The sequence below is a fragment of the Arvicanthis niloticus genome, chromosome 18, assembly GCF_011762505.2.
Source record: "Arvicanthis niloticus isolate mArvNil1 chromosome 18, mArvNil1.pat.X, whole genome shotgun sequence".
Lineage (NCBI taxonomy): Eukaryota > Metazoa > Chordata > Mammalia > Rodentia > Muridae > Arvicanthis > Arvicanthis niloticus.
The window spans coordinates 23006898-23032448 of record NC_047675.1 but is presented as its reverse complement, the minus strand read 5'-3'; the positions used below and the strand labels follow the sequence as shown (position 1 = coordinate 23032448).

Sequence of the window (25551 nt, the reverse complement as noted above, 5' to 3'; positions counted from 1 at the left end):
TCTCTGGGCTGAGCGTATACAAGCCATCACTTTCTACTCCCATAGGATTGTTCAAACATGTGTCTATGGGGGCCATACCTAAACATAGCATGATGCAAAACACATTTAGTCCAACTTTAAAAGTTCTCAGTTTATAGCAGTCTCAACAATGTTAAAAATCCAAAGTCTCTCTGACATTCATCCAATCACTTAACTGTAATCCCCAAAGCAGGTCAGGAAACCAGCTGGGCAATCTCCAAACTCTGCATCTCCATGTCTGATGTCAATGTGGTCTTCAGATCTCCCAACTCCTTTTTCATCTTTATTGACTGTAACAATGTTCTTTCTCCTGGACTGGTCCCACTCCCTGTTAGTAGTTTTCCTCAGCATATATCTCATGGCTCTGGCATTTCGAACATCTTGGTGCCTCCAAGGCAACTTCAACATTACAGCTTCTTGTTCTAATGTCTGGGATCCACGCATGATCTTCTGGGCTCCTCCAAAGGGCTGGCATCACTTTTCCAGCTCTGCCCTCTGTAGCACTCTAAGCTCAGGTTGATCCGCTCCACTGCTGTGCTATTCTTGGTGATCATCCCATGGTAGTAGCATCTCATATGTTGGGGTCTTCTGCTGCAGCTAGGCTTCACCAATAGCCTCTCATAGGCTCTCTTCATGGTGCCAAGCCTCAACTCCTTTGTATGACCTCTTCAGTCCTGGGCTGTCAACTGCAACTGAATCTGCACCTTCACCAATGGCCTTCCATGGCCTCTCACAGTGCCAAGTCTCAGCTGCTCCCCATGACCCCTTTCTTGCTTAAAAAACAGCACCAGCACCACCTGGGTGACTCTTAGTCATTATCAAGTACAGCTGCTGCACGAGGCACAACCTTGGCTATCTCTGGAACACAGGCTTTTTTTTTTTTAAAGATTTATTTTGTCTTGCTATTTATTTATTTGTTTGTTTGTTTATTTATTTATTTATTTATTTATTTAATGTGAGTACACTGTTGCCCTCTTCAGACACACCAGAAGAGTGTATCAGATCCCATTACAGACGGTTGGGAACACAAGTTCTTTGTGCTCTTAGAAAACACTCTGCAGAAGATTTCACCCCTGTGAGGCTGGTCTCTTCTTTTTTTGTTTTTTTTTTTTTTGTTTTGTTTTTTGTTGTTGTTGTTGTTTTTTTTTTTTTTTTTTTTTTTTTGAGACAGGGTTTCTCTGTGTAGCCCTGGCTGTCCTGGAACTCACTCTGTAGACCAGGCTAGCCTCGAGCTCAGAAATCCACCTGCCTCTGCCTCCCAAGTGCTGGGATTAAAGGCGTGCGCCACCACTGCCCGGCTGGTGTCTTCTTAATCACCACTAATTTCTTAGCTGCAGCTAACCAGCATCAGCTGTCCCAGTAGTCCCTTCTCCTCTTGACTCTAAAGCCAGAGCCAAATGGCTGAAGCTGCCAAAGTTCTGCTGCTTGCTGGGTCCAGAACATGGTCCCCTTGTTCTATTGCACTATCACTTTCTATTTTCCAACTCCTTCACTGCCTAAGATGGGCTCTCCTGGAACTGAAGACCTGACCTTGCACTCAGAGATCTGCCTGAGTGCTGGGGTTAAAGGTATGGTCAGTCCACCAAGCCTGGGTGAAGCTTTTTTTCACCTAGAGTTTGCTCAGTTCTAGCCTGGTCTTGAATGTAAAGATCTACTTAAGTTTTTGCTTCCTGGAATTAAAGGCTTGTACTACCATGCCTGGATCTAAATTTGGCTGGGTAGAATCTTGCCCCAAAGTCATTAATTCAAATTAATATCCTTGAAAACGGGATTTAAATCCATTTCACTTCCTGGTGTTTCTTTAATACTTGAACCATATATTTTATATTTTTTCTTTTTCATCTTGCTGTGCTTCTTTAAAATGTTCTTCATGTGATTTAACCAGAGAACAAAGTCTGTTGGGCATTTCTGAGACTTACTTTGTCAGTGCAATTAATCTGAGTCTTTTCACCTTAGCCTCAGGCAGACTCTTCAGACAAGGGCAAAACATGCACCAAAATATCATTCTTCACCAAAATATCACAAAAACAATCTCTAGGCCACATTGAAATTCTCCATTGAAAACTCGTGGGTCAGGTGTACACAATTCAGATTACTCTGAATATCAAAGACTTCTATATTCCTACTAGGATGGCCCATTAAGCCCCATTTAAAGCATTCCACTGCTTTCCACAATCAGAGTCTCAAAGTCCACATTCTTCCGAACAAAATCATGGTCAGGCCTATCACAGCAATACCCCAGTCCCTGGTATCAACTTCTTAGTTAGGGTTTTACTACTGTGAACAGACACCATGATCAAGGCAACGTTTTGGTTTTTCAAGACAGGGTTTCTCTGTGTAGCCTTGGCTGTCCTGGAACTCACTCTGTAGACCAGGCTGGCCTCGAACTTAGAAATCCACCTGCCTCTGCCTCCCAAGTGTTGGGATTACAGGCGTGCTCCACCACTGCCCGGCTAAGGCAATTCTTATAAGGACAACATTTAATTGGGGCTGGCTTACAGGTTCAGAGGTTCAATCCATTATCATCAAGGTAGGAGCATGGCAGCATCCAGGCTGGCATGGTACAGGAGGAGCTGAGAGTTCTGCATCTTCAACTGAAGGCTGCTAGCCTCCTACTGGCTTCTAGGCAGTGACACACCTACTGCAACAAAGCCACACCTCTTATAGTGCTACTCCCTGGACTGAGCATTTACAAACCTTCACACCACCAGTATGCCTAGGCATCGGAACTCAGGCCCTCATGCTTGAATGAGCTTCTTTAACCAATTAAGATAGGGTTTTACCCCCAGGCTGGTCTTAAGCTTTTTATCCTTCTGCCACAGCTTCCTAAGTGCTGGAGTTATGAGTGTACCATCTTACTTGATTGTGTTTAGTATAATGTAGTGTGCGGCAGAAGGGAGCAGCACCTCAGTGGGTCCATGCAGTAGACCTAATAAGTTTTTTGATGGTATGAGCAGGAGACCTGGAAAAGGAGAAGAGGCAGAGAAAGGCTGGGGATAGAACAGAAAGAGGAGAGAGGAAGGGAGAAAAAGAGGCGAAGATGCTGGCCAGGAACACCTTGGGGTGGAGGGAAGGGAGAGAGATAAGGAACACTCTTATATGCTTGGCTCCAGGATCATACCTGTTGGATAACTGTTGGGCGGAGTCTAGAAGAATTGCTAACATACCTCCATTTTGGTTTAATTAAAACTGAGGAACTAGGAAGAGGTGATGATGGGGCAATAGTGGGGTTGCCATGTTCTTTAACTACTTCCTTCTGACTTTGGAGTGACTTCTGGGAACCTAAGAAAATTGGCATGAGAATGCTGGACAAGCCTGGCAGAGCTTGCTGTTTCATTGTTGTCTGGGGTCCGTGGAACCATCTCTGGCTAGGAAAATGCAGGGCTGTAGAAGCGTGTGTGGAGTTAGACTGGAACACCCATGGGTTGCTTCTCTGGGACTGTCCTGGGTGTAGATTTTGAGTAAACGCCTTGACTTGGAAAGATGCTGAAACACATATACATATTAGAGGCAGAAAGTGAAAGTAGGTTCAGAAGAAAACTTTTTTCATAGGTGTGCATTTGAAACCCTTAGGCACATGGTCTTGGTTGTTTGTGGTGGGGAGTTCCAAAACCAGGGAACGGGAAGAATCACACTCTGGAATAGGCATCAGGTGGGAAACTTAGGCTTTTGGTTGACATGGTTACTTAAACAGATGGAGTCCACTCAATCCATGAGAGGTAGATCTGAGTAGGTTTCCTGAGGCTTACAGGAATTTTAAGTTTACAAAAGAGATAAATTTGTTAACAGCATGAACATTCTTTAAGGTGAGCCCAGGGAAGATAAAACCCTTTCTTGGAGCAGAAGGGTTGTAAGAGAGGCTTTCCCCCTCTATCCAGAAGAAGACAAAATTATAAATTTAGCATAATGAGAAACAGCTTTTTTAAAAGAAAAATTTATTTATTTATTTATTGTATGAGTACACTATTGCTCTCTTTAGATACACCAGAAGAGAGCATTACATTCTATTACAAATGGTTGTGAGCAATCATGTGGTTGCTGGGAATTGAACACAGGACCTCTGGAAAGAGCAGTCAGTGCTTTTAACTGCTGGGCCATCTCTCCAGGTCTTCCCCCCCTTACCCCCCAAGATTTATTTATTTATTGTGTGTGCAATAGTCTTCTGGTGTGTATGCCTGTAGAGAAGAGGGCACCGGATCCCATTAAGGATGGTTGTGTGCCACCTTGTGGTTGCTCAGGATTTCTGGAAGAGCAGCCATCTTAACCACTGAGCCATCTCTTCAGCCCAAGAAACACCCTTAAAGCTATATTTAAAAGACAATCAAAGGAAACTTGAAATCTTGAATTTGTTGTGACTGTGATAGTTGATAGTATAGATTTACATGAGAAACATCTTAAGTTAAAATCAAGGGAAAGTTTAATTTGTGGCTATGATAGGTGATCATAAAGATTCAGCACAAGAAACACTTGAAGCCTATATATAGTTAGAAGACAATCAAAGGAAACTTAAAAAATCTTAAACTTTTAAGCCGGGCAGTGGTGGCGCACGCCTTTAATCCCAGCACTTGGGAGGCAGAGGCAGTCAGATTTCTGAGTTCGAGGCCAGCCTGGTCTACAGCGTGAGTTCCAGAACAGCCAGGGCTACAGAGAAACCCTGTCTCGAAAAACCAAATAAATAAATAAATAAATAAATAATAAAATAAAATTAAATTAAATTAAAAAAATCTTGAACTTGTGATTATGAAAATGGATTGTATAGTGGAATTTTTTTTATCAGAGTTAGGCTAATAATTTAACAGAACTCCATTGATGTTAGAACTTTTGAATTCCTAATATAACAGTGGTGTAGTGAGGGAAAGACATCTGAAGTATTCTATCACTATCCATGTTTTTTGTTTTCTAACCTTCATATCTTAGACTTACTTCTTCCTAGACCCTCATATTTTTTTTTAGATCTTTATAACTTGAGCTTTATATCCTCAGACCTTGTATAAAGTTTACATTTTTCCTATCCAATTTTTTATTATGAGACACAGGTGGTTGATTATTGGGTAGCAGTCACTGCAAACTGATTTTTTTTTAGATACAGGAGTAGCAAAAGGTTACATCTGTAACTTTTGTATCTTTTATCAGAAGCCTTTGAGCAAGGCAAAACTGTATGTCCTTTTAATAAATAAGAGATCAGGTTGTCTTAATTAACTAACGAATTGACTAATGAACTATCACATTAGTGGATTACATTGGGATAAGGAGCCAGTTGCCTGTTCTCTAGCTGGTCAAGCTATAGTTAGCTTAGCTTTCAATGTAATCAGAAACCTAAGGATAAATTGTTATCTAGATGCCATAAATTAATTAAAATGACAGAGTTTAGTCTTTAGTCTACTACCTAAACATTCTCCTGTGGTGTCCATCACAGCTTGGGCAGAAGCAGTCTTTCCATCAGGCCCAGAAGATGACAGGCTTTTTTCTCTGGAGGTGGAACATGGGAGAGATGACTTACCTTGTAGGTAATATGAGACATTCTACTCTTCAGGTGTCCTCTGTCCACTGTTTAGGCCAAGCCCTGGCAGCGGGCACAGCATTGAGGCAGTGTCACCTAGTGGTTGGCATACCACAGTCCAAGTAGAGTCCTTTGTTGCTGTGCCCATATCTTTTGGGAGACCTTGGGGTGGATCACTGTTAGGATTTGGGAGTCTTGCCGGGCGGTGGTTGCGCACGCCTTTAATCCCAGCACTTGGGAGGCAGAGGCAGGCGGATTTCTGAGTTCGAGGCCAGCCAGGGCTACACAGAGAAACCCTATCTTGAACCCCACCCCCCACACCCCCCCCCCAAAAAAAAGGATTTGGGAGTCTTTAAACAATATACTGCCTCCACTGCTACTGTTGCCAAAAGTTCCCTACTGAGGTACAGGGTCCAATAGCTGCAGTTCTCAGTCTGTGTGCATGTGCCTGTTGGGGTTGGGGGTTGGGGACTTGAGCAGGTGCACAGGATGGAAAGAAATTTGAGATAAAAGATTTTTAGGGAGTAGAAGATAAGAGTAGGGCAAGAGTGAGTTAAGACAAAGTCTGGAGGGTGTTCCCGGAACAGGGAGCAAGTGATGAGGCACAGATGTGAGCAGACATCTGTGTGGTACAAAGTCTTCTTTTAGAACTGCAGAGAGAGTGGAGGACTCCGGCAGGAGAAGCACAGTCACTATTCTTGCTTTAGCCTAATAAATTGCAGTTTGCACCCAGACTTCATTTTATGTTTCATTTGCTCCCAGTTTGAACTTACTGGAAAAACCATAGCTTGTTCCAGGAACCACTCCACACTTAGTACCCCCTAGCAACAGCCACACCACTCTAGCAACAACCAATCAGTATTAAGCGGGACCTGCAACTTTACTTTTTAAAAGCCTATTTTTATGGTGGTTCAATGCTTTAACTTCCCTTTTAGTCCAGCATTAAAAAAAAAAAAAAGAATATGACAGTTTAGTTCCCAGAAGTCAACCTCGATAGCTTGATCCACTCACACATACTTCACAGAAATACCAGTAGTCTAGTTCAGTAGTGTCGGGTTAACAACAGCAGTGACACAACCGAGCAGGAACAGCCAGGCCTCAGCCTTCACAGGAATCAACAGGAGGTACCAACAGTGTGGTTAGTGAAGAATCCTTCATCACATGTCCTTTCACCTGCTTGTTTTAACAGAACATCCTTTCACCTGTGTCTACTTCAGTGAAACATTCCTTCACCAGTCTGCCTTAGCCTTTTACCTGTGTCCATTTCAAGAAACACTCCTTCACGTGTTTGCCCCAGCAAAATACCATCCAACATAATTGACTTTCCAAAGAACCCTTAAGTGTTCCACCTCAGTATCATTCTAGATAAGATTACTCAAGCTGACCTCCATTGTTCATAGCCATTTGAAATCATTACTAGCCAACGGAATTGCGCCAAGCTTATAACCTTTAAATGTCAGACAATCATGTAGCTGCCAAGTTGGAATGCCCTTCACCCTGCTTGTAACCATGATAAAAAGGCACAGCACGGCGTTACCAGCTCTGGGCCTTCCATACCCATCCACTGTGTTGGAGAAGTTTGTAGGTCTGAGCTTGGACTTAAAGACTTTTTGCTTTTCGAATAGGAGTTGGACTCTTGAAGGTCTTTGGGGAGCTCATGATCTGGTCATAACAGGGTACATGCCTGGGCAGTCTTGGTTTACTTGGTGCTAGGTTTTTGAGATAGAGAAAGTAACTGGGCTGGTGCAAGAGAAAAAAATACCCAGTTGGTTGGTGTGTGGATAAGTGCAGTAGTCAGTATAGAGGGAGAGATGTGCTGTCTAGGCAGGCAGATAGGGTTCCAGGATGCCAGCTCCCAGTGCTGCCAGCTCCCAGCCCAAGCATGTGTGAGTGCCTGTAGACCCTGTCGGTCATGGCACTGGTGTATTTCATAAAAGTAGTATAGTGCAGTGGGAGAGAGTATCTTAGTGGGTCCTGCTAATGTGTTTCCCCGAGGAATCAGCCATGTGATGGAGCTAATTTAAAAAGGTTTATTGGTGAGATGGGAAGGGGAACTGGAAAGAGGATAGAGGCAGGGAAAGGCTGGAGATAGAGGAAAGGAGAAAGAGGAGAAGAGGCTGTCTGGGAACTCATGGTTGAGAGGGTATAATGAGTGGTCTTCTCATATGCATCCTGAGTACTGGTTTATGCCTGGCAGGCAGAGACACCAGCTGTTGCTAGGTAACAGTTGGTCAGGGCCTAGAGCGATTGTTAACACTTGGCCATTTAAAAAATTATGGTTAAAAAATAATATGAGAATATAGGCCTGCACATGCAGTCACATATGTGGGCCAGTGGACAGCTTGCAAGAGTCAGTTCCTTTTGACCTTGTAGATTTTGGGGATGAAACTTGGGGCCTCAGCTTCATGACAGTCATCCTTACCTACTGAGCATTGGTTTTTTTTTTTGTTTTTTTTTGTTTTGTTTTGTTTTTTTTTTTTTTTTTTTTTTTTGGTGGGGGGGAGATGGCAGTTTAAGACAGGGTTTCTCTGTATTGTATAGCCCTGGCTGTCTTGGAACTTACTCTGTAGACCAGATTGAGATCTGCCTGCCTCTGCCTCCTAAGTGCTGGGATTAAAGGTGTGCCACCACTTTCTGGCTACCAAGCCATCTTCCCACTTTTTAACTTTTAAATATTTTATATGCGTTGAGTATTTTTCTTGGTTGTATTTTTTGGTACTGGGTATGGTGGAAGCTAGAAAAGGTCATAGGAACCCTTAGAACTTGATGACTTTGGGGCCTGGGTATTGAACCTGGATCCTCTGTTAGAACATCCAGTGCTCTTAGCTGTTGAGCTGTCTCTTCAGCCACCCCCACAACCCCCATAAGTCTGACTGTATTCTCCATCTGGTTATGCATGTGCACCACTATGCCTGCTCTACAAACTTGTATGGCTCTCTTCCTGCTGAGCTCGTTTAACTGGGCCTAGAACACTATTCCCAGGAATCTGGAAAGTAGGATATAACCTCTGCAAATTCTGCAGGTTAGGGTGGGATGAAAACAGGATGGGATGAGACTATGATACACAGTTTTGCTGAGGAACTGTAGTTCACTCCCAGTTAAACCTAGGTTAACATTATATGGTCATTTCTAAGTCCTATACCAAAGGTATAGGGCTCGAAGGACCCTGCTGGCTGCCACAGGAGGGTATACATTCAGACACTGAAATTCTGCAACTGATGTAAATCCTGGAGAAGCTTTATTGTTGACTACCAGAAATTTTTTGAAGCTGAGAATCTAATAACACCAGCAGTGCCCTGCATGATCTGCTTGTACTATAACATAGGTTCATTTATTTTTCCTTATAAGTTCTTGAGGTCTAAGAATATCTATGTCTTATGCCTGACATTTGTTTAATGGTCAAATAAATTTGTGATGAAATAAGAATTTATTTATTTATTTATTTATTTAGAGACTGGGTTTCTCTGTGTAGTCCTTGCTGTCCTGGAACTCACTCTGTAGACCAGGCTGACCTCGAACTCTGCCTCCCAAGTGCTGGGATTAAAGGTGTGCGCCACCACTGCCCAGTGTCATAATTATTTTTTAATGTGTCCTTAATAACATTTTAAATGAGAGAGATGAAAGTTATTTAACCTTCCCCACAACTAAATTCTGGAATTTTGTTTTTAAACAGGTGCCATTTTAAGTATTTTTTTTAATGTATATGTATGTTTGTCTACATGAGTGTGCACCTGTTGAGGCCTGAAGAGAGTATCAGATCCTCTAGAACAAGTTACAGGTGGTTGTGATCTGCCATGTGTGTGTTGGAAACTGAACCCAGGTTCTCTACAAAATCAGTAAGCACTCATAACTACTGATCCATTTCCTTAGTCATTTTGTGTGGTTTTGTTTCATGTTTTTTTTAGATAGTTTTTCAGTGTATTCTAAGATGGCCTTGAATTGGGATTACTTGCACATGTTACCATTGCTGAGTTTATTTGATGGCTTCACAGTGTGCACAGTTATTAAAATGCATAAATTTTGTGTCTTCCTTAGTGCCCTTGTACGTAACCTCTTTTAATACCTAGAGATTAGGAATTTAGACCTAGGATGATAGCAAAGTTCTCTTTCTTGGCACCTTGCTGATTTCTTTTGGTGAAGAATATAAGTAAAGCTTCTTGCAAATCCGGAGACACGCTTAGTACTGTTTTATGAATAATGCACTCCCTATTGTACAAGGAGGGCAGGTATATTTTACTGCGGTTAAGTCTGATCAGGCCTCATAACTTACTTGGCTAGGATGTTTTTCCTCACAGTTTTACCTACTGACAAATGGAAAGAGGGGATTTTACTGAATTTATTATGTGCATGTACTAATCATGTCAACTAGTTGGTATTTCAATATCTTACAGATGAGAAAATAAGTTTGCCTCCTAGGTGAGATTTTTGTGACATTATTCAAAGGTTAATATTATAATCACTCTTTTAAAATTGTTTGGGACTTGGCATGATGCTTCATTGGAAAGGACCTGGGGTTGGGTTCCTGCTATCGCATGGTGCTTCACAACTACCTGTAGTTCCCATTGCCAGGGGATCTCACATCCTCTTTGATCTCTCAGCATGAATGTGGTACATATATATTCATCCAGGAAAGCACTCATAAAATAATTAACTCTGACTCCTTGGGTAAAGGTGCTTGCAAAAAATGTGGGGATCCCTGGTATGAATGTACAAGGAGAGAACCAACCCCAAAGTCAACTTTGACCTCCACATGTGTTCTTTTGCATGCCCACCCCCAATCATGTGGTCACGACACAATCATAATAATACTTTTTTTTAACATTGGGACTAAGGGTATGGGCCAGTGATAAGTACATTTTAGGTAGCATAGTTTGAAGCCCTGTATTTGATCCCCCTTTACCACAAGTGTAAGTAAATCAGGGTTATAAGGAAATTATTTAAGATAGAAACTTGAAGTAAACTCTTTTAAATCTGGAGCCTGCTGTTTGCTAGGCAAGCAAAGCACACTGCCATTGAGTTGTAGTCTCAATAAGCTTTAACCATTTCCCTTCCCTTCCTTATTCAGCTTCCCAAGTGCTAGGATTGATTATAGGTGTTTCTACCACCTGACTGGCTTTATCTTTTTTGTTGTTGTTGTTGTTTCTCCTCAGGCCACAGCCGGATTTTATTTCCACTTAATGCAAAGAATGGCTTAAGGTTAAACAAGAGGTGTCAGATGAGAGGTTAAGGTCATGGAGCTTGTAGAGGTAGAGGAGGACGAGGGTTGGGGAAGAAAAGGGAAGGTGGTGATGAAGATGGACAAGTCTATCTTTCAGTGAGGCTGCCTTCAGATTTCCACTTGAAGACAGCTAGTCTGGTGATTTCTGCTAGCCTCACTCTATCAGGGTCCTGCCGCCAGTGATATAGCCATGCCTACTAGTCCATTTTACTGAATTCATGGCCTTCCTTTTCAGGGAGACATTCCAACTTCACCTGGTTGTTCTCGGCCTCAGTCTGCAGCAGTCCTCACTCTACATAGAGCAGTGGTTTTCAACCTTTCTAATGCTGCAACTCTTTAATACAGTTCCTCATGTTGTGGTGACCCCCCCTAACCATAAAATGACTTTGTTGCTACTTCATAACTAATTTTGCTACTGCTTTGAATCACAATGTAAATATCTTATGTGTGACCCCTACAGGGTCATGACCCACATAGGTTGAGAACCTTTGCCCACTAGCCTTATTTATTCTTTAAAGCAGATTCGACATATAATTTCATCTGTTAGTGCTAATGTAAACTTAACCTCAGTACCAGTGTATTCTCTAACTCTCACTATTTTTTGTTTGTTTGAGACAGTTTCTCGGTGTAGTCTTGGCTGTCTTGGAACTCATTCTGTAGACCAGGCTGGCCTTAAATTCTGGGGTCTGATTGGATCTGCTTCCTGAGAGCTGGGAATTATGGTGTGTGCCAACAAGGCTGGCTTGTTTTTAAATTTTATAATAAATAAGTTTTTTGTCTTGTATTTTCAGACAACACCTCATATAATCTTGGCTGGCCTGGAACAAATTACCTTTCTGCCTTGGCTTCCAAAGTCATGGAATAAATTTAATTTTTCTAACTTACTTACTTCTTTCCTTCCTTTCTTCCCTCCCTTTGGTCTCTCTTGTTCTCCTTCCCCCATCTCCCTTTCTGTCATGGTAGGGATTGAACACAGGGCATAGCTATTTTTTTTTTTTAATTAGAATAGTACATGTGTTTTAGACTGCTCTTGAATTAATGGGCTCAAGCACTCCTCTTTAACATCTTAAATATCTTGGGACACAAGAATATGCTACTGTACTTATCCACTGTCTTAAATGTGAAAATAAAAATTAAATTACATTTATTCAGCCAGAGTAGCGGCTCGTACCTTTAATCCCACTCTAGTGTTGCGTGCCTTTAATCCTAGCATTGGGGAAGTGGCAGAATCAGGCAGATCTCTGAGTTTGAGGAGTGGCAGAGCTAGATAGTGAGACTGTCTCAAAAAAATTGAAATTGCAGTTATTTATGCCATTTTTATATTAATTTTCTATAGGGCAGGTTGTATGTGTCACAGAGTGACTATGGTAGTTAGAGGACAGCTTGTAGGAGTTGGTTTTCTCTTTGTACCTGTTGGACCCAGACATTGAACTTGCACTGTCAGGCTTGGTAGCAAGCATCTTCCCTGCTGAGCTATCTTGCCAACCCAAAATAGCAATCTTATTCAGTTATTATATCCATTTAACACTCACATTTCTCCTGTTTGCTTTATGCAAAAAGTTGGTGAAGAGGGGTTTGGATTGGTGCTTCAGGGTAGACTCTAGGAGTTTGTGACGGCTGGAGAAGTGCGTGGCCATTGCGTCCTTCCCAGCTGCCTTGACTGTACTTGTGCATGTATGTTTTGAGACAGGCATGAAACTCTAGAGATGTGCCTGCCCACTTTGGCTTCCTAAGTATTTTTTGTTTGCGATCCAGTTTTTACCAGCTATTTTCTTGTAGTTTTATAATTATTGTTACTAGTTATTCTTTAGCAGTATGAATGCCCATATCAGGTGCTGTGGGATTAAGTGCTTTTTGCACAATCTGAGTAAGAAGAATCAGTCTTGTGGTATGGATTGTGGTTTGTACTTTTATAACTCTGGCACCGAGGGGCTGGAGACAGGTGGGTGCTGCAGAGCTCATTGGCCAGTTGGCAGTCAGTAGAATACACCTGACATTGATGCCTGTCTTCTACACAATCAACATACACTGGTCTGCACACATTCATGTGTACACACAGTCACACATGCACAAAGAGATGAAAGCCAGCAGCAAAATGGCTCAGCAAGTAAAGTGCTGCCAAACTTGATAACCTGAATTGGGTCTCCAGAATCTTACATGGTAGGAGAGAATAGGCTCTCACTTGTACCATGTGGTTCACCCACATCCACTTAATCCTCCCACCCCCAAGAAAAAAGTACAAAAGAATGTATACATGTGCTGTTAAAAGTTCCTAAAGTTTGCCTGTACTAGATTGATTTTAAGTGGTTTCTTTAGCTTTTTGCTGCCTCTATCTACTCTTACATCGAAACATTCCTATGGATTCTCTTGTGGCGGTTTCTCCCCTCTCTTCCTCCTCCCTCCCTCCCCCTTTCTGTTTTGAAACAGGGTCTCTATTTAGCTCTGTAAATTTTTATTAAATCAGCTGTTACTTATTTTTGCTGTAAATGTTAAGCATCATACCAAGTTATTGGGTCAATTACTGGTAGATTTGTGTTCTTTTAGCAAGTTCAAAAAGAATAAATTGTATAAAGAATAAATAGAAAAATAAAAATAATAGTTGCATATATGTACTTGTACTTACGTGATTCCTATAATTCTGTCTTTGAGAACAGGGACTTTTATCCTCTAGGCTGTCTGAAACTTGATCTCTAGCTTGAAGGTGGCCTTGAAATTATGGCCATTCTTTGAATCTCAAGAGCTAGATTAGAGGCTTGTGCCACTTACGTACGCTCAGAAGTTCTTTCAACAACTCCCCAGAGGCTGATTTTCCTAGAACTGTACTTAATTTTGCTGTGAAGAATAACATCCAGAGTATTGTGCATTCTAGTCAAGTGCCACCTTACATTGAGCTATGTCCCCAGTACTTACTTTTATCCAAACCCTAACCTTTAAGCCTAACATTTTTGTGTTTCAGATTGTGAATCGGCACGGTCCTGAGGCAGACAGGCATTTACTACGCTGCCTATTTTCACATGTGGATTTCAGTGGCGATGGTAAAAGCAGTGGCAAAGATTTCCATCAGGTATTTAGGGATTGCAGAGTTTATAAGAATTATCCTCAATCACTTTGTAAATTTGCAGTTTTGGACATAGTATATGAACACTACCAACAGAATAACATCTAGAATATAATCTCAAATGTAGCTAAGATGTATTGGGGATTCATCTGTCCTCTTTTTTTTTTTGCCTGCCTATATACTGATGACAGTCTGTATTAGGAGTAGGGAACTGCTACTGGATCTGCCTGGTGAAGGAAGCAGGGAAGAGGGGATGACCTGTTGGAAAAGCAGATGGGATATCTCATGCTGAGTTGAATTTTTGGGCTTGATTTTTTTCAGTCTTTTAATGAACTCTAATGTGGACATTTTGATTTAACACTTGTTGCTGATAGGTTTTATATACCTAAATGGGATTTTAAAAGAGCTAATTTTGATAGTAAAACTTTACAGCCTCTAATATTCATAAGTTCTACTTTTATTTATGTGAGATGATGCTTAATGCTAATAGAAGTCTTTTTTTTTTTTTTTAAATTTTTTTCTCATTTGAAGACGCAGTTTCTGATTCAGGAGTGTGCCTCGCTGATTACAAAGCCAAATTTTATCTCAACATTGTCATATGCCATTGATAATCCATTGCACTACCAGAAGGTTAGTATATTTTTATCTCTAGTGAGATCGTGATAATATCTATTTTCTCCCATTCATTTTTGAAGGAGGGTCTTTCTGTGTAATCCTGGCTGTTCTTTGTCTCCTTAGTCTCATTGTTGGGTTGTTGTAGACATGGGACACTATACTCAGTTTGGGTGGACTCTCTAATATTAGATTGTTTTAAGTGACTTTGAGCTTTTGACTTGGGGGTTTTGGTGTTCATTTTTGTGTTGCCTTTTAAAGACCTGGTCTCTATGTAGCCCCGGTGGTTCTGGAGACCAGGCTGCTTTAAACTCAGAAATACCTGCCTGTGGCTCGGGACTGTTGGGATTTAAGATGTGTGGTACCACAGCCCTATTTGTTCTTTTTAAAAACTCATGTCCTATCTTAAAATTTTGTTTGCACATTTCTGAGAGAATCAAGGCAGTTGCTTGTTGGTAAATGGGAACTTAATAAAACTAGATTGGGTAAAGTATTAAGTTTGTCAGTCTACAGTTCTCGAATATATTACATTGCTTGTAGTGACCCAGGATCATACTATATGTATATTGTACCATTATTAGATGAACTAATACTTTAAAAACTTTGTAAAACCATTTGCATTCTTAACAAAAATAAAAAGTTAAATCTTTTTTTAAAAATTGTTATGTTTCAGAGTTTAAAGCCTGCACCCCACTTATTTGCCCAGCTGAGTAAAGTTCTCAAGTTAAGTAAAGTACAAGAGGTAAGTGTTTTGAGAAAGTGTCATAGGCAGAAACGATAGTTAAAGTAAACATTTGACTCTGTTAATATAACTCCCTCTTGTTTCAGGTCATTTTTGGTCTTGCCCTTTTGAATTCTTCTAGCCCAGATCTCAGGGGTTTTGGTAAGTTATTTATCCAGAGTATTAGATTCTTCTTCCCTCCCTCCCTTCCCTCTTTCTTTCTCTCTTTCTTTTTCTCTTCCTTTCCTTCCTTCCCTTTCTCCTCCCTCCCTTCCTTTCTTCCTTCTTTCTCTCTTTTTCTACTTCCCTCCCTCCCTTCCTTCCTTCCCTTTCTCTTTTTTCTTTCTCTTTTTTCTTTCTCTCTCTCTTTCTCTCCTTTCTTTCTTTTTTTTTTTTTTCTTTCTTTCTTTCTTTCTTTCTTTCTTTCTTTCTTTCTTTCTTTCTTTCTTTCGTGTTAGGGATCAAATCCAGCTTTTTTATGGTGTTAGGGATCAAATCCAGGGCGTTGGACAAGTTATGCAAGACCTCTACTTCTGAGATATATTTCTGGGTTCTTAGCTAGTTTTTATTGTTATCATTTATGCATATAGGAATGTTTTGCTTCTGTGTATGTGCTTCACTTGTATACCTGGAACCTGAGGAGGCCATGAGTGTTAGGTTCTCTGGAACTGGTTACATGCATGCTGGGAACTGAACTTGGGTCCTCTGCAAGAGTAACAAGTGCTCTTAATTGCTGAACTATCTCTCCAGCTCTTGTTTTTGTTTTTTTAAGACAAAGTTTTACTTATGTAGCCCAGGCTGGTCTCAAACTCACTAGCCTCCTAAGTTCTGAAATTATAGGCACATGTTGCTATGCCTTGCCCAACTCTTGTGCTGCTGCTGCTTCTTTAAGACAAGTCTTTTTTTTAAATGTAGCTCTGGGATGTTCTGTAACTCTTATGTAGACCAGGCTGGCCTCAATACTCAAGCAATCCACTGCCTCACGAGTATTGAGGTTAAAGGCATGTCCTACTATGTCTGGCTCCAACTGTGTTTTTTAACATATAATTCTGTTGTGTTATGCTCACATTGTTGTATAGCTGATTTTAGAGCCTTTTCATCTTGTAAGTTTTTCTTCCCGTTCATTGGTTGTTGTCTAAGTAATAACTCTCAGGTAGAGCTATGTGAAAGCATTGGAGGGGCAAAACGCATGTTAGTCCATACAAAAGGTGATTTTTTTGGATATTTAATTTTTTAGCTATTATGGTATAAAAATAACTTGGTTTATTTGACTTTTAGCTGCCCAGTTCATCAAACAGAAGCTTCCAGATCTTCTGCGTTCTTACATTGACGCAGACGTCAGTGGAAATCAAGAAGGTGGCTTCCAAGATATAGCAATAGAGGTCCTACACCTCCTCCTCTCCCATCTCCTCTTTGGGCAGAAGGGAGCCTTTGGAGTTGGACAGGAACAGATAGACGCTTTTCTGAAGACACTACGCAGAGGTAAGGCAGAGCCTATGGTAGGTGATCATAAGCTATGAACAAAAAAAGCGTGTTGGCATAGAAGGGAAGATGAAGATTTACTCTTCCTCGTTTTTAGTCCTATAACAAACAACTAATTTCAAATATAAAAGCCCTAGTAGACCTTTGTTAAAGAATAAGTATAAAGTAAATCCTACTCCATCTGAGATGTTTTTGTGGTATAAGAACAATCACAGGTGAGAGTAGGCAACGTCCTCTGTCTGCTGTCTTTTCTCCCCCTTAGGAGGACTACATTATAGCAACAGGCTATTTGGCCACTTTTGTTTTTCTTTTTGTTTTTTTGAGACAGGGTTTCTCTGTTTAGCCCTGGCTCTCCTCTGCATTCTGTAGACTAGACTTGCCTTTAACTTAAGAGAACTGCCTGCCTCTGTCTCTCCAGTGCTGGGATTAAAGGCTTACATTACCATGTGGAGCTAGGTTGACCACTTTTGATAATACTTGTATTTTCTAGGTAGTTGGTTTTGTAATTCAAGATCAATAAATCTCCAACCCCCAATCCTTCAAAAAGATAAATATGACTATGATTTACTTCCTGTTGTTTGTGTGGTTTAAGTTGCATCAACTTTTTCAGACACAAGAAACTTTATCATTGTAATGGATTCTGTTCCTTATATTAATTTGTTGTGGAAAGTTATCTTTTTATTGTGAAAGTTTAATATATGGTAATGAATTGATAAACAGGTACTAGAATCTACACAGGAAAACTTGAAAAGTATATACGTAAGCAGCTGCTCTGAGGTACCCAAAGATTTAGGTCCTAGAATTGGCTTGAGGTCATAATGTGGAGTAGCTTGGGAAAATTCAATACACTTTTTTTTTTTTTTTTTTTTTAAAAAAAAAAAAAAAAAACAAGGCAGGGTCTTTCTATGTAGTCCTTGAACTCACAAAGCCCTGCTTCCTGAGTGCACTTCCACATTCACTCACAAAGCCCTGCCTCCTGAGTGTACTTCCACACCCAGCCCTAAACTGCTTGGTTACGAAAATGAACTTGCAGAATTGGGACTAAAGGGATTTTAGAAGAAATAACAGATGTCCATTCATGTGTTGCTGAGTATCTAACCCAGGGCCTTGGGGACCACACAGACTCTTATAATATGCTGCATTCTTAGCCTCTAGATTGTCGTTTTTTAATTGCTTAATAGTTGTATTCTCTCTCTTCAGATTTTCCCCAAGAGCGTTGTCCTGTGGTGCTTGCACCACTTTTATACCCTGAAAAACGGGACATTCTAATGGACAGGATCTTGCCTGATTCTGGAGGGGTAGCTAAGACCATGATGGAGAGCTCTCTGGCTGACTTCATGCAGGAAGTGGGCTATGGCTTTTGTGCAAGGTTGGTGGGAAGACATGCCAAAATTATATTCTTAATCATAGTTATTGAAAACAAGTACACAAAATTGCTCAGTTAGCATGTGCTTCAGAATTTTAATCTTGTACACACTAATCTAGTGTTGGTGTCAGCTGTGCATATTCTAGGGCTTGAACTTGTGATTTCTCATACTTCCCAGGTTCTAAAATTTAGGAGCCATGGTCTTGGCTTAGTCACGGGATAGTCATAGTTTATCATTATGCACTCACATTACTATTTTAAATTAAATTAAATAAATTAAATTAAAAGTAACAGAAAAAAGGACGGGCACAGCACTTCAAGAATTGAGTAAAGAGATTCACCTTTGTATGTGATACTAACTTTATTTTGATGTTGGTAAGAGAACTCAGCTGAGAAAGGTGTTGCATTTTTGTTTCTGGAACCCATTTGATGGGAGGAAAGAATAGGTTTCAGGCAAGTTGTTCTTTGATACCTACACAAACAGTATACATGCTTGTGTGTGTGTGCACTTCAGTGTACAGGCGCACACGATAATTTTAAAAATTTAGTATGAGGTTAATTCATACTAAAAATTGGAGTTTACTATTTTAAAGTTAATGATACATGTTTCTAGTTCCATAAAAGTAACATAAAACTTTAAATGTCCCTATGTTACGGGCTTCATACCACCTCTCATTTATTAGTAACCCTTTTTAGTCATGGTTTATGAGGCGGTAGGCAGCATATTTTTAAAGTTATATTTTTATTTCAGTATTGAAGAATGTCGCAATATAATCATGCAGTTTGGTGTTCGGGAGGTCACAGCTGCCCAGGTTGCCAGGGTTTTGGGAATGATGGCTCGGACACACTCAGGATTAACAGACGGTATACCATTACAGGTTTGTTGCATTCAGCTGTTATATATACCAAAAGACGTTTTATCCTACTTATTAAAGTACAGTGTGATCAGGTATTCTAAAGATGAGATGAAAGCATTTATTAGTTGATTTACTTAGAGTTTCACTTTTACAGAGCATCTCTGCCCCTGGCAGTGGGATCTGGAGTGATGGAAAAGATAAGAGCGAGGGGGCACAGGCACACACGTGGAATGTAGAGGTTTTGATTGATGTTCTTAAAGAATTGGTGAGTACGTGTGGTCAGTGTGTTAGATTCATTCTAGCATTATATGTCCCGGTGTTTTCTTGTTTGTTTGTTTCTGTGGCAGTTAAATAAGAGCAAAGGTATTTTCCAATATTTCAACTTTATTAAATCAAAAGCAATAAAAACATTTATAATGGTTATACATTAAGCAGTAAATAATCAAATTTAAGCCTGGGTGGTAGTGGCACACATCTTTAATCCCAGCACTTGGGAGGCAGAGGCAGGTGGATTTCTGAGTTCGAGGCCAGCCTGGTCTACAGAGTGAGTTCCAGGACAGCCAGGGCTACACAGAGAAACCCTGTCATTGGGGGGAGGGGGGGTAAAATTTAAGCTCTCTTTTTGAAACAATATCTCATTGGATTTAGAGTAATTGCTTTAGGTAGGTTGTCAGGCCAATGACTTCCATAGATCTCCCTCTTGTGTTGTCCCCACCCATCTGGTGACAGTGTATGCAGCTATGCCCAACTGTTTGGAGGTGCTGGGCTCAGGTTTTTGTGTTTTTGAGACTGGCACAAGTAAGCCATCTGTTTAGACTCTACTTTTACAGTTCTGTTTTAAAATGGTAAATTGTCTAAGTCTATTCTTTGGACAGGTTCTGAGATACTCATTGCAAAGTAATAACTAAAGAATTACTGAGAAGATAGGCATGAATTATTTTTGTAATTGCAACAAAATATTTTTTGTTATACATAGATTAATCTTTTTCTATTTCTAATTGGCTCTCCATGCAAAGAAAAAGGTGAGATGAAAATGTGTGGAAGTGCTTAAATAAAACCTAAAGGACAAATTAGATATTATGAGTACAAAGGATCAATGGCATTTATGCAGCAGAATAGTGGATACAGATATAACACCTTACTGATAAAACATCAAAGGACAAAAATATGAGAATTACAAATTATTGTTTGGAGTGGTGATATATGGCTGTAAGACAGAGGCAGGAATATTGTACAAGTGATGACCAGGCTGATCTATGTAGCAAATTTCTGGCTAGCTAGGCTACATCCTATGAGAAAAATCGAACAGATGTTAGTTACAAGGAATTGGGAATTGGGCTCCGTGGTAAAGTGCTTGGCTAGCATGCTGAAAGCTGTGTTCAGTCTCAGCACAGCAGAGAAGACAAACCTAAATCTTGTGGCCTGAAGCTACATAGAACGATGTAGAACAGGATGTCCTTGGACAACAGACATGCACCACCAAGCCTAGCAATATCGAATAGACTTGGTGGGTTAGTAGAAATTGAATCTAAGACCGCTTATGTGTTATTCTTATTCCAGCTATCAAGGTATCTGGCCTATTTCTCATTTTTAGTTTTTCATGTTTACAATTTATTATGAAATAATAACATAGTTACAGAGAACCATGGTTTCCTTTCATAACGTCACTATTAACAGAATTAGTAGGTTTTACTCTAGTTACTTATTTTCTAAACCATGAGGGATCAAAAGCCAATGCCTTGGGCATGTGTGTCTGTTCGGTAGTCAGGGTAGATGTGTGTGTGTGTGTGTGTGTGTGTGTGTGTGTGTGTGTGTGTGCGCATGCATGCAGACTTGCACATGACAGTCAGAAGACAACCTTATGTATTCGTTGCTTGTCATTGTAGAAACCTTGTCTGAGATTGGGTATCACATTTTTCTTGTTTGCTTCTGCCTTCTCCAGTCTGGGTAGCTCAGACTTTTCTAAAAAGTCTATGTTTCCAGAAATCTATGTATCTGAGGGATTCTCTGAGAGCTATGTTTTCAGTTTTGCTGAAGGAGCACTGGGATTACAGGAACAATTACATTGTAACATCATGGGTTCTGTCTGGGGGCACCTTAACCTCTTGAGCCATTTCCCTAGCCTTTCATCCTATTTTTTTTGAGACAAGATTTTTTGTTCTGCCTAGAGTTGATGAATGGTCCCTGGTCAGTGAGCCTTAGGCACTGTTCCTTCAGCACTGAGATTATAGACATGTGATGCTTTGGTTTGCGAGAGGGTTCACATGCTTTTGCCTCCAAAGTGCTGGGATTAAAGGTATACACAGTCATGCCCAGCTTTGCTTTTTTAAACTTGGGGTCTAGGGGTATGAACTCAAGGACTTGTTTTTCAGCTGAGATACCCCTTTAGTCTAGTTGTTCTCAACCTCCTTAATGCATTGGCCCTTCAACACAGTTCCTCATTGTGTGGTGGGCCCCCCAATCCTATACAATTGTTTTTGTTGCTATTTCTGTAGTTTTGCTACTGTTACAAATTGTAATGTAAATATTTCTGTTTTCCAGTGGTCTTAGGCAAACCCTGTGAAAGGGTTTTTCCATCCAGAAAGGGTAGCCACCCACAGGTTGAGAACTGCTGCCGTAGTCCCTTATGGTCTATTGTTTTTTTTTTTTTTTAATTTTTTTATTTTTATTTCTTTCTTGCTTTGTTTTTGAGATAGTATATGATGTGGCTTAGGTATTTTGACGTTGCTTCTTTATGTTTGTCCTCTTAGAACCCGAGTTTGAATTTCAAGGAAGTAACTTATGAACTGGACCATCCTGGATTTCAAATTCGTGACAGCAAAGGACTTCACAATGTGGTTTATGGCATTCAGAGGGGTCTGGGCATGGAAGTGTTTCCAGTAGATTTTATATATAGACCTTGGAAACATGCAGAAGGCCAGGTAAGACTGATGCTTAGATATAGAATGAGTTAATAATAATTCTTAGGGCAATTTACCCATTGATTGAAATACTGTATTTAACTTATTTTGCATAGGTCAAGGAAGTGTCGCATGCCATCTGGTTTATGTTTGTATTTTCACAGTTTTAGAACTGATCAGAGTTTTTTAAGGTTTAGCAGTTAGAAACTGTTCTAATTTGATAATGTTTATCTTCCAAGACTATCTTATTGTCATTTTTCATCTTTCTGAATTTCCTGGTTTTCAAAGGGCAGATATTCCCTGCTCCCTACCACCCCATTTTTGAAGGGCCAATATCCAACAACCCTAAGATTAGCTTCATGAAAGTGGTTGCTGTTTTTTCAGCATCTCAAGTTCTTTGCCGCACTTAAGGACTTTGACTTCTTTTTCCAGCTCTCCTTTATCCAGCATTCCCTGATAAACCCAGAGGTCTTCTGCTTTGCTGACTACCCCTGTCACACTGTTGCCACTGATATTTTGAAAGCACCACCAGAGGATGACAATCGAGAAATTGCCACATGGTAAACGTTCCTGCACTTTTGAAATACAGAAGCTCATATTGAGCAAGTAATACTGTTAAGATAGTCAAAGGAAATTAATTGATTTTTAAGATTATATATAAGTGTTCTGCCTGCATATGTGCCTACATGTCAGAAGAGGGCACCAGATCTCAATATAGATGATTGTGAGCCACCATGCGGTTACTGGGAATTAAACTCAGGATCTCTGGAAGAGTAACCAGAGGAGGTTAAGTGCTCTTAACTTCTGAATCATCTCTCCAGTTTGGAAGTCTTGTTTTTAATGAAGTGACTTAAAGTTTTTTTTTTTTTTTTTTTTTTTTTTTTTTTGTTTTTTGTTTTTTTTTTTATAAAGGATATTGAATAAAAATTCTAAATTGTCATTAGTTAAATTTTGGGTTGGTTTTTTCTTTTTTTTTTTTTTTTAAGTGTGATATTTAGGTATTTTTCACATTTAAATCTAGTTGGCTCAAAAGGTATTTTTGTAGGCATTGAAATGCAGACACAGGCCAAATACATTCTTTAGTTGTATAAGTTCTCTCAAGTTAATTTTTTGTCGTTGATGCATCATTTGTCTTCTAAAATGTTCCATGTTAAGGCCTTATTGTTTTCCTCGTGGACTAAAGTATTTTAACTATTATGAAATGTCATTTGTTTTTTCATCCCAGTCATAAAAATCTTGCTAGTAAGCATCCATGATTATGCAAATCACTTATTGGTTGTTAATTTGATTTCTTTTAAAATTAAGCTATAGGCATAGCAGCATGCCTTCTCCCAAAACAAACAATGTATTCAGAAACCAAGGACTTTACACATTTTAGGCAAGTGTTTTCCTCCCTTCCCATAACCCCTGAAGCATATAGTTTTTAAAATCCACAGTAGGTGCTTAAGAATATTCTCTAATACCAACGCATGGTAGAAATGTGGTGTATGTAGTTTAATTCTGTAACTGATGTCAGTTAGTTTGGAGTAAATTTGAAGGCTAGAGATACAGCTCATTGTCTTTTTAAGGACATGGGTTCAGTGCCCACCATTCAGCGAAAACATTGCGTTTTTAAAAATACAGTTAATATTGCCATTGATTAAGCATTTCTCTTCATGCTTGTTAGGAAAAGCTTGGATTTGATTGAATCTCTGCTGAGGCTTGCAGAGGTTGGGCAGTATGAGCAAGTGAAACAACTCTTCAGCTTTCCTATCAAACACTGTCCTGACATGTTGGTATTGGCCTTACTTCAAATCAACACCTCCTGGCACACCCTACGCCACGAACTCATTTCTACTTTGATGCCAATTTTCCTTGGAAACCATCCTAACTCTGCCATTATTTTGCACTATGCATGGCATGGGCAGGTAAGATAAGTAATCAGTTGTTCATTTCAGTTATTCTTGAAAAACTCTTAGAATTTCAAGGTTCCAGTGATGGCACAGCAGTTAAAGAGTGCAGAGGACATGGCTTCAGTTCCCAGATTGCACACAGCAGCTAACAACCATCCATAACACAAGTTCTGTGGCAGCCAGCATCCTCTTCTGACCTCCAGTTATATCAGGCAAACACATGATGCACAAAACATCTAAAGTCACATAGGGTTAATTTAAAAATGAGAAATCTCAGTGTTCCAATAGACAAATTTATTATCATCAACTATCATCAAATTAGGATCCTATTGTCATTTTGTAAAAGTACCAAGGACTGAGGATGTAGATACTAAGATTCAGCATCCTTAAAACTCGGTACTTGTTATGACACATATCCCCTTGACATCCATGACAAGCTTCCATTTACTATGAAAACACAAGGTCCTGTTGTTACTACAGCAATAAATTAGGAGAGTCTCTGTTTTATTTTAGAGTTAAGAGTCACGTGTATCCCAGACTCGACTGGAAATTACTGAGTAGAAAGATGATGACTTTCAATTTCAGATCCCCCGATTTTGTGCCACAGATTTTAAAGTGTGTTAAGGAAGTACTCTAAGCAGGTCAGCTGTATTCCCCAGTACAGAGATAGCTTTAAATGCCATTTTTCATTTTTTAATTAGATCAATAACAACAAATAATAGATAAATAAATAAAAACATTGGTTTTTATTATTAGTGGTTTGTTTTTTTTTGTTTTTTTTTTTTTTTTGAGACATTGTCTCTAAGGATTGGTGTGTATATGATTGCATAGTGTACATGCATTCGGTGGGTTAGGCTGTCTTATCCTGCTCTGTCTTTCTCTTCCTTTAACCTAGAGCTAGACTGGCAGCTAGCAGTCCCAGTGAGCTTCCTGTTTCCACTCTTACACTGCAGGGTTTAGTCATTTGGGTACTGGAATCCAGACTTAGGTCCTCATGTTTTCAAAGCAAGCGCTTTTACCTGTTGAATGGTTTCTCTAGCCCTACATCCCTTATTTTATGAACTAAATTTACCAAGTAAATCTCTCCTTATGCCCCACACTTTACAAAGGGGAAAAATCATCACTGCCTGGCCTGGGCCTCTTTTTTTGAGTGCCAGGATTATAGGAATGCACTACTATGCCAAGTTCACCTACCTTAAAATTTGTTTTCTCTTTTGTTTGGTTTTTAAGTCTTTTCATGTAGGGTTTTTTCGGTACATAAAATAGAAGCACTAAGCTCAGAGTAGTCATGAGCTCACATGCTGCATGCTGAAATGACAGGCATACAGCAGTGCACTTGGCTTCTTACATCTTACTTTTGTGTTTAAAATGAATAAGCAGACTTATATGCTCATAGTAAACATAGGTTTTTGAGTTGTTGACTACATTTGGGGAGATGTCAAGAATGTTACCATAATTACTTGATGCTGGAGCCTGAGCTTCAGTCTTTGTATTGATATATTCTTCTTTCATGAGTAGAACATGGAAAATTATCTGGGCATTTGTAATAATATCTACCAAATGGTTAGCATGGTTCCTGTTTAACCTTCCCTCCTCTTTTCTTAGGGACAGTCTCCATCAATTCGCCAACTTATAATGCATGCAATGGCAGAATGGTACATGAGAGGGGAGCAGTATGATCAGGCCAAATTGTCTCGAATACTTGACGTGGCCCAGGACTTGAAGGTGACTTCAGAGGAACAACTGCACTTTACTAAAATGTGTTAGGAATTAAGATTTAGAAGCTTAAACATTGAAAGATAACAAGGACAATAATTTCAGTTAGGCAAATCTGTCTTAAAGGTTAGTTTGTTTGTTTGTTTTGGTGGTATTCAGAGTTGAACATCAGGGACTTAGACATGGTAGGTAAACACTCTATGACCAAGCT

At 39.9% G+C, this 25551-nt stretch overlaps 1 protein-coding gene across 8 annotated transcripts in view; it reads left to right on the top strand.

Moving 5' to 3' along the window:
- Cnot1 (CCR4-NOT transcription complex subunit 1) overlaps nucleotides 1-25551 on the top strand; it is an 89117-nt gene that overhangs the window by 22877 nt on the left and 40689 nt on the right. For 7 of the 8 annotated variants that reach the window (XM_034522454.1, XM_034522453.2, XM_034522455.2 and 4 more), the window contains exons 3-14: nucleotides 13693-13800; nucleotides 14326-14424; nucleotides 15080-15148; nucleotides 15235-15289; nucleotides 16406-16609; nucleotides 17810-17978; nucleotides 18727-18853; nucleotides 18987-19097; nucleotides 21583-21753; nucleotides 22165-22292; nucleotides 23399-23639; nucleotides 25230-25349. In XM_034522454.1, the coding sequence (XP_034378345.1) occupies nucleotides 13693-13800; nucleotides 14326-14424; nucleotides 15080-15148; nucleotides 15235-15289; nucleotides 16406-16609; nucleotides 17810-17978; nucleotides 18727-18853; nucleotides 18987-19097; nucleotides 21583-21753; nucleotides 22165-22292; nucleotides 23399-23639; nucleotides 25230-25349 (1602 nt within the window). Of the gene's footprint in view, nucleotides 1-9297; nucleotides 9355-13692; nucleotides 13801-14325; nucleotides 14425-15079; nucleotides 15149-15234; nucleotides 15290-16405; nucleotides 16610-17809; nucleotides 17979-18726; nucleotides 18854-18986; nucleotides 19098-21582; nucleotides 21754-22164; nucleotides 22293-23398; nucleotides 23640-25229; nucleotides 25350-25551 lie in introns of those variants that run through there. The other variant, XM_076915695.1, reaches the window with a different exon arrangement.